We start from the raw sequence: 8,773 nt of genomic DNA, 5'->3' as shown, positions 1-8,773 counted from the left end.
GATAAGGACACGAACGTCTTCTTAAATTAGGGGGAATTCTTAAAAGCAAAGGCACATCGTTATGATAATTTAGACAGTCTGTATCTATGTGAGCAGCAAAGCGCTGATAATGTGAAAGGAAAATAGGCAATCCAAGAGACGTGGGGTGACGAGTTCACATCAAAACTTCGCCACGTCGAGAAGAGTCATTCTTTCGTTCGTAACAGAGCAAGTAACTTCTCTGTGTAAGGTGGGAATGAAAAGGAACAAACATATTTAGAGTTCGGAAGCAGCGAAGTAGCAGTCGTGCTATCGTTGACAGACCTTGATGTGGTGAGCAAAGGAAAGTCGTTAATTTACGCAATCAACAATTGGACCATCTTCTGTAGGTCTTCAAACGACTGGCACTTCATTCTGTTGTTTGTTGGGATATCACTACGCTCGTGTCGATTATGAGCTCTGCTTAGATGTCAGAGTTTGGTTTGGTTGCGTCGGTCATCGTTCTTCGGTGCTGAGTATACGCTCTTCAGGAAGATTACCTCGCACTTTATTTTCAGGATGGCATGCAATCAGTAATTGTGAATAACGACAAGCAAGTCAAATGGAATATATCATATTTTGAAATCAGTGCAGAATATCTGTAATAGGTGTCTGTGACCTCGAATTGAAGTTTCCACCCGCCTTGCACGCATTTTTGAGTTTTGAGTTTTAATTTGGACAGTGTGAGGGATTCTTTTTCAGTCAATATGAGCAGCAAGAAACGTCCAGTTTCGAGGACCAGCAGTAGTAGCGTAACGGATGCTTTGTTTCCTGGTGTCAATCTGGAACAAGCGGAAAAGGATGCCGTGCTCAAGGAAGGCACCATCGACAAGGAATCCTCAAGCCTCTTTTATCCTTGGAGACCCAAATTCTGCGTCCTCACCCCAGAGAACCTAACCATCTTCCGCTGGCATTCCAAGAAAAAATCATCCCAGGAGAGGGTGCGGAATATTCTCTATCGGATGCCCCTGGATGATGTTACAGCCATCGCCAACATAGCCAAGGGGAAGAAGCACATCCACTTCACAATGGTGACGAAAGACGGCACTCTAGATCTACGCGTGGGACTGAACAATCGCGAGTGGCTCACACAGATACAGATGGCGGTTTTGGCTCGGAAAAATCGACGTGACTTCGTGAAGGAGCTGAAGACAAGGTCGTCTGTTGTAGCCAATAAGTTCAAGAGGAAAGCGTTAAGACGGAGATCATTCACTAAAGATCTGGAGTATGGAGACGGTAAGATATCGAGGTTGTTTGAAAAAGATTCTACCCCCTAAAACCCCCAAACCTAGACAGAAATATCTTTGATGAATCTTAAAAACAAGTATACACATCCATAGTCTTGACAGAACCCAATGACATGTCCTAAGCAACCCCTATATCGATCAGTTTGTGCATATGGAGAAGAAGAACAAATGTCCATAAACACATACAAATAAAAACCGAGATCTCCCAAAGAAAAAAAAGAATCATGGTTAGTGTTAGGATCGGGTCCATGGTTAATGTTTAGGACTTTGGTTAGTGTGGGAAATGTTGTAGTATCATGATTGTGTCGTAGAACTAACTCAGTTCTTATACCATTCCTACCCAAAGACACTCGACACCCGGCTCTTATGACCGACAATAACCTCTATCAAGAAAGGTCTGTATACCCCAACCCCACCCTACCCTCGGGCCCGACAAGCAGAAAAAGTTACGCATACACTTATATATCTTGGAAAAGATGCAGTAAAACATACTGCCTAATGTCGCATTCATTAAATGACATCCCTTTAATGAAAGTCGGAAATAGGTCTGTTGACACGAATTACCCTTTGGGATAATCAAGCCTGGCACAGACGTGTCGGTGAGACGTGTGATTAACATGAACTTAACGAATAGATAATACAATGTTATAAGTGCTACAAGTCTCTGTCTAATAGCCTAGTTGGTCAATAAAAACAGCAAAGGCTCACATAAATAGTTGCACGTGCCTAAGTTATAATGAAAATCGACTTTGCTTTCGAAATGAATATGGTCAATTGCTACAAAATGTTCAAATTATTAAAAATGAATACTGTTCAGAATTGTTGGTGTTTGAAAGTGTTTTTTACATATTCAAAATAGGGCTCTTGCATAATCATGATAGCTTATAAGGCACTTATTCATTCAAAACTATAAAGAAAGTACTACTGCAGAACATATCTTTGTAACACATATTGGAGGTCTTCTTCATACTTATCACAATTTTTCCCCATTCTACTAATTACCTTTATCGTAGAAATATTCAACACTCAAATAATAGCTAATACATGTACGTATACACAATCATACAGTTGTACATTTAGATGGCAGTCAGATGGCAGTATAATTTCTTCTGAATTATTTTCAAGAAAAATATAGCAAATTTTGACTAAATCATAATTTTATACACCCATAATCAGAGAAAATTGAAACTGTATACACATGATATCGTTAGTTAACTACTTCATCGCCAGTCCTACATTTATATCAGTCATGTTGTATTTGGGATTCGAGATGTTTGCTCAATAGGTATATTAATATCTCTCCGACGATGTCATTGTCAAGTGTTTTTCACTGCCTCCTTGTAAATCGCATTTGATTACTCTAAGGGAAGTTATGATTAAAAACCTGTCCTTAATAATTTGCTCGTGACTATTATTTGGCGAACAGTATTCCTGCGGAGTAATAAACCGATGACAGAGTGTCATTTTAACGTCCCCAGTCCCATGTGCATCGAAAAGGTGTAGGGGAAAGAAAAGGATTATGCGTCCTCCAAGATGCACCTTGGCCTATAAGAATGTGAAAAGCCTATACTGAGGATAAGATAAGCTACGTAGATGTGATGGATGAGTTATATCCCTGGTTTAATCCTGCTTGTCAATATGGTAAGGTCCATGGTCAAATGCATAAAACAACGCCCATATTACTTTAATTGATAAACGATCAGATCATCTATATCATGTATGTGGTGAAATAATTAAATCTATTAAGAGACGTTTGTCATTTTTTAAAGGATGCGTGCCTACTTGGTCACATTATTTACTTGACAACTGTGGGGGCAATTTATCCCCTCAATTTTTTATTCAAAAAATGAAATGATAATGCGCACATAGTTTGGACGCCCTCCGATCATGCTTGTGAACTACTAAGACGATAAAATAAATGTTGGTACTCTATCGGGGACCTACAGTATATACCTACGAAAGACCCAAACTTAACCATATAACAAACTTCAATTTATTTAATTCAAATAAATTCAATTAAAATAATAGTATAATAGACACCATGTTTTCCAACAATAAGCTTAATTAACCTTGTACACACAAGATTGTTTTGATAACTTTAACATTCAGATTACCTGTAGCTGTATTACAAATTGGTTGAAAAATGTTGCTAAATTACAAGTAAATTACAAAGCCTTATGTCAACAAACTTTATGAAGGGATTTTAATTGACTGTATACCACTAACATAATATTCACATAGGTAAAATAGTTTTGTTTATTCTCTGTATCATAAAGTTAGTTGATCATAATATGAATATGATACAAAACTTTTAATCGATGTTATGTTCCTCTTGTCCACAGGATGTTTCTTTTAAACCAATATGAATTACTTCCACATTTGCACAATGTTCTACACCTGGTAACAGATTGACAAAGCTTTAATTGGATTATTCTTTTCCTGCTGTTATATGGAGTGAACCCCCATTTCTCCAATGTAGATTTAGAGTCTAGTGCTCGTTTATGCATTAGGAAAAACAATGTGCAAAGAGTTTTGATGATAAATAATATTGCATTTGAAAAAGACTAAATTCATCTGAAAGAGAGAGAGAAAGAGAGAGAGAGAGACACACACACACACACAAATGTTTAGTCATGACAATAACAGAGCGCAGCTATGACATCGTACAAGATTTGATATACAGAATTTAGAACAATCTTATCATCCCATTCGAGAGACCCTTTCAAGACACTCCTTAAACTTATCTTTTGAGGTAATCTTCTTGATATCAGTAAATTTATGCTTCTTCTTCCTTTTCTTCGTCTTCTTCTCCTTTCTCTCTCTCTCTCTCTCGCTTTATTTCGCTCTATTTCTCTCTCTCATCTATCTTAAATTCTTTCCGGCGCCTACATGGAAACGTTGCATGAAGTGCTTAATGTTATGAACTAAGAGTTTTAAAACATGGCTGTCTTTCAACCAAACGAGTTAGCCATCAACAAATGAGGCAAAACTTCGGTTATTGATATTCATAATCGAAATATTTCATGAGGTTGAATAATTAAGTCGTATATTGCATGAATTTCTTAAATTATTTATCAAATATATAATACAATACGTAACCATGTAGGAGAGCACATTAAATTGACAACTGGTTCTTAATTATCATAATGCCCATATACCACAGCTTGTCGCCTGAATGATCAGTGTCAATTACAACTAGACTAATCACGGATATACAACAACAAATATGATTGATATAGACGACAGGGCTGCAAAGCGGGTTTTAAACTTTTCGCAACAATTATGGCACATTCTGCTTCTTTAATACGGGATCAGATCCAATTACATTATTTTCGAAAACCGATCCTCATTATAAGCAATCGTTGAACAAGGAATGACATGACTTTTAAGGGCTTCGAGTGGTTCTCGTGTTTCAAGAGGGTTGGAGTCGGCGCGTGTCTCATACATGCAGGCCTACAAGTGTGTCCCCATTTAACATTTGTTATTAATAGAACGACACGTAGAAGACAAAGGAATTAACCCCTAATCTTGCGACCTCGCTTATGATGCATCATAACTCTCGAAAGGGGTAAAGGGAGAGCGTATTGCGGTATAACATCGAAGGGGTGTGTAGATTTTACACTTTCGGGGGTTCTGATCAAGGGAGTTTGTTTCCTATTTATCATATTCATTATATGAAATTTATCATGCATAGGCCTAAGCTAGATTAGGTGTGATATATCAAATATATATACATGTATTTGCCATTTTGCGATGTATTATAGAGGATTATAACGTGCTGCGTAATCAAGTTGATGAAGATGTCTTTTAATTTCTGAACTTTGCCTCATTTCATATTTTCCTTGTTTGGGGGGCCTGGTATATCAAGAATATATAAATGCCAAGGAATAGTAAACTAGAAACAAAATGCACTATGCTTATCATTACAATCATAATTGTTATAATAATAATTATTGTAATCATTATCATTATTATTATCATTGTTATTGATATTGATATTATTATTATTATTATTATTATTATTATCACCATCATCATTACAATCTTATATTATACCTAACAATAAATAACCTGTTATAGGAACTGAGCTTTCCCAGTTAATTATTAGTCGAAGGCAATACTTCAATAACCACCGCCGTTCGTATTTTCCATTATCATGTTTAGATTGTGTAGTCATTCGTCCTTCTCAGTTCTTTTTACGATATACATATATCAAATACAAAGTAATATTAGAAACGAGCGCCCTTAAACACATACATGCGAACAAATTCTTTAAAAAAGTTTTTGAGCAGTTGCGTGAAGCGACGATCTTACGCACCTCAATAATTATATCTTGAGATATATTTAACGTGAACCCCTACCCCTAAATCTTTTTATTTTTTTATTTATCCCATTCCCATCTTTCTTTCATTATTTCGTTTCTGCTCAACACTGCCGATACCTGTCACTACTTCCCAAAATATGAGTCATCATTTTGTTAACTTTCTGTGGATTGAGGAGAGGGAGAGAGGGAGAGAGAGAGGAAGAGAGACAGAGATAAATAATGGGGGGTCAACGAAATTTTGAGTCCTCGATTCTTATAAAAAAAACGGCAGAAGACAATGATATAAATAACATTCAAGTCCCCTGCCCCCCCCCCCCCCGAAAAAAGGGCTAAGATAGAATGACGATGCCAGTTTTTTCTAGACGTTTCGAATATTTTGTTATGAAAGGAAGAGACAACAGAGTTCACCGTCTGTGCATGCAGACAACGGAAGAAATAGAAGGCAAATAACATAAAATGGCTAGACCGGAAATTGAATGTTATATATACTTTTTTTCTATGCATTTGTTACTACTTCACCAACTGAACATGACTAAATGCGTCTATTCGAGTTCACCTAGTACGTAGTGACTAATGCAAATTGGAGATTATGAATCTGCAAATTAAGAGATATGTATTACACGAGTGAATTATACATGAGATTTAGAATTGGATATCAATGTCTTTTTCGACACGTACTGGCTCCTGTCGTGGTTGTGGAGGTCAACAAACTTTTCTACCAACATGATAAATTCAGACAAAGCAAATAATGGTACTTTCATATTTTATGGACGCGCTGCATGCTCAGTCAAAATGAAAGTTTGATTCAAAGTACTCGGCGTTAAATTAATTGGGACAGTTGCTTCCAGGAGAAGTGATTTGATAACCCTTAGATTGTCCTTTTACAACGTTTTGAATGACTTTATCATTAAATGTCAATCAATTATAATACATATTTTCTCTCGATTTATTTTCGGATCTCCTACTGTTTGTTCAAATATGACGGATTCCACAAAAGTGTTCGGCACTTCTTATTGAAAGTTTGAGCCTTTATTTAAAATGATATTACCAGTAAACGTTTTTAGAGCATGGATGCATGTTATTGACATTGTATTTGTCTCACATTAAAACACGGTCTATAAATCAGAAATAGGGTGGATAAACATTCTGACTTATTCCGAATATGATTAAATAGAGTTAATCAACACATGATTGCATAACAAAACACAGTTGGATCCAGGGTTTGAAACAGTATAGCCCAAATGAAATTAAACAAAACAAAACACAAGAGAGACCCAAAGGCCCAGTTCTAGAACCGCTTCACAGTAAGACAGATTTGTTATTATTATTATCATCATCATCATCATCGTCATCATAATCATAATCGTCTTAATCATATTCATAATCGTCATCCTTATAATCATTCCTAGTATCATTATCACTATATTATCAACATGAATATTTTCTTTTACAGGTATAGGAATAACAATCAAGAACGAGGGAGAATGCATTGTCGTTGCTAGACTCTTCTCAGACGGGCCAGCGGCTAAGAAAGGAACTCTCAAAATCGGTAGGTCTTTAAACAAGTATGCATAAATTGCATATTTCCTCATTATTTGGTTATTCCATTAGATTTGCGGTTGTACGCAGTATAACATGCTACATAAATTCTGTCTGCACTATGTAAACTGTTTTGCTCGAGTGTCCTGCAGTTTTATAAATTTATAACGATTGCCAGAGCTAAAGCCGGGGTAATACTTAATGAAAATGCATAAATAACCCCATATAATGAAACGGATCCCTTTTAATAATGAAATAATTCTATAAGCCATACTATTAAAATGATATTTAAGCAGTTAAAAATGGAGACATTGTGACTTCTAATCCTTCTAGCTAGACACCGTGCCAACAACAGATTTTGTCCTTTAAATACAATATTCGCCCTGGAAAAATTCCAAATTGATCGTTTTCATGTGATTCTAAAAAACATTTATATAGGCCTGTACATATAAGCTTATCTTTGGAATTTCTAGTTATGAACAAATTTAGTGCGTAAGATAAAATGTATTCACAATTGAATGAATTAGCCATAACACGAGAAATTTAACGGCGGTAGATAAATACCAAGTAAATAATTGGGGATTTATAAGTTCTTCCCAAACGAAGGAAATAATGTTTTACTCGAAGAGTTGTTTTTTTTCAACAATATATTCCGCTCAAATTGTCTAAATTATTTTGACATGAAAAAAAAGAAGAAAATTTATGATTTGTTTCCTTCCTTTATTCCATTTGTTTTTTGTTTTGTAGGTGATGAGATCATTGAGGTGAATGGCCGAGATGTACATGGTTACCATGCAGAGAAGGTGGCATCTGTTATCAAGCAACAGACTGACAAAGTCATCCTCATGATCAAATCTTCCCAGTAAGACACTTATTTTATCTTCTTTTTTCCGTAAAAGAATAGATGACTTTTGTTATTGACACTGTGTCATTAGTTAAAAAAGTTATTGACAATTTGTTTTTGTGATTTCGAAAAGTCAATTTCGAATACTCGCATTTTAAAACTTCATTTGGGTATTACCGTCTTCCGCTTTCTTCTTATTGCTTCATATATCACTAAACATAGGCTAGATGATTACACTGAACCTTGATATTTTTTGTATATTTAGAAGGGTAATGGTATTGTTGATGCCAGACAACGATAAGAACACTAGATTTGTATACGTCATGAATGTTTACGCAATATCAATCGATTTCATGTATGTCTCTTTCTCATGTTAGTGGGAAGATCTCGGTAGGAACACAGAGCGAGTACCGGCACACGATATGCGGCGATGCACTGAAAAGGCCACGACCACTCAGCATCGTCACGGGGTCGGCAATGGCCAGTGAGTAGCTAGAATTTAGATGATGATGATGATGATGATGATGATGATGATGATGATGATATAATGATGATAACGATGATGATGATGATGATGATGACGACGATCATGAAGATTATGATGAAAATGATGATGACGAGGAGGAGGAGGAGGATGAGGATGAGGATGATGATGATGATGATGATGACGATCATGAAGATGATGATGAAAATGATGATAATGATTTTGGTGGTGGTGGTGATGATGTTGTCGGTGATCGGTGGTTGTTGTGATGCCATTGATGATGATGATGGTGATGATGAGGAGGAGGAGGATGAGGA

At 36.1% G+C, this 8,773-nt stretch overlaps 1 protein-coding gene across 1 annotated transcript; it reads left to right on the top strand.

The window, feature by feature from the left end:
* LOC763112 lies at positions 1-8,464 on the top strand. The gene is made up of 4 exons (XM_030973960.1): positions 1-1,254; positions 7,043-7,138; positions 7,876-7,990; positions 8,350-8,464. Exons 1-4 carry the CDS (start codon positions 726-728, stop codon positions 8,462-8,464), a joined length of 855 nt encoding a protein of 284 aa, XP_030829820.1. The 5' UTR covers positions 1-725.
* Positions 8,465-8,773: the final 309 nt, after the last annotated feature.

The sequence above is a fragment of the Strongylocentrotus purpuratus genome, unplaced genomic scaffold (genome assembly GCF_000002235.5).
Source record: "Strongylocentrotus purpuratus isolate Spur 01 unplaced genomic scaffold, Spur_5.0 spur5_scaffold_7, whole genome shotgun sequence".
In the NCBI taxonomy this organism is placed as follows: Eukaryota; Metazoa; Echinodermata; class Echinoidea; order Camarodonta; family Strongylocentrotidae; genus Strongylocentrotus; species Strongylocentrotus purpuratus.
This window is presented reverse-complemented; position numbering and strand designations above follow the sequence as displayed.

Bases quoted from the DNA above. Each gene is read 5' to 3' on its own strand.
- LOC763112 (XM_030973960.1), top strand. From the start codon at position 726: ATGAGCAGCAAGAAACGTCCAGTTTCGAGGACCAGCAGTAGTAGCGTA. The intron at 7,139-7,875 runs GTAGGTCTTTAA...TTTGTTTTGTAG, and splicing joins GAAAGGAACTCTCAAAATCG to GTGATGAGATCATTGAGGTG. The intron at 7,991-8,349 runs GTAAGACACTTA...TTCTCATGTTAG, and splicing joins CTCATGATCAAATCTTCCCA to TGGGAAGATCTCGGTAGGAA.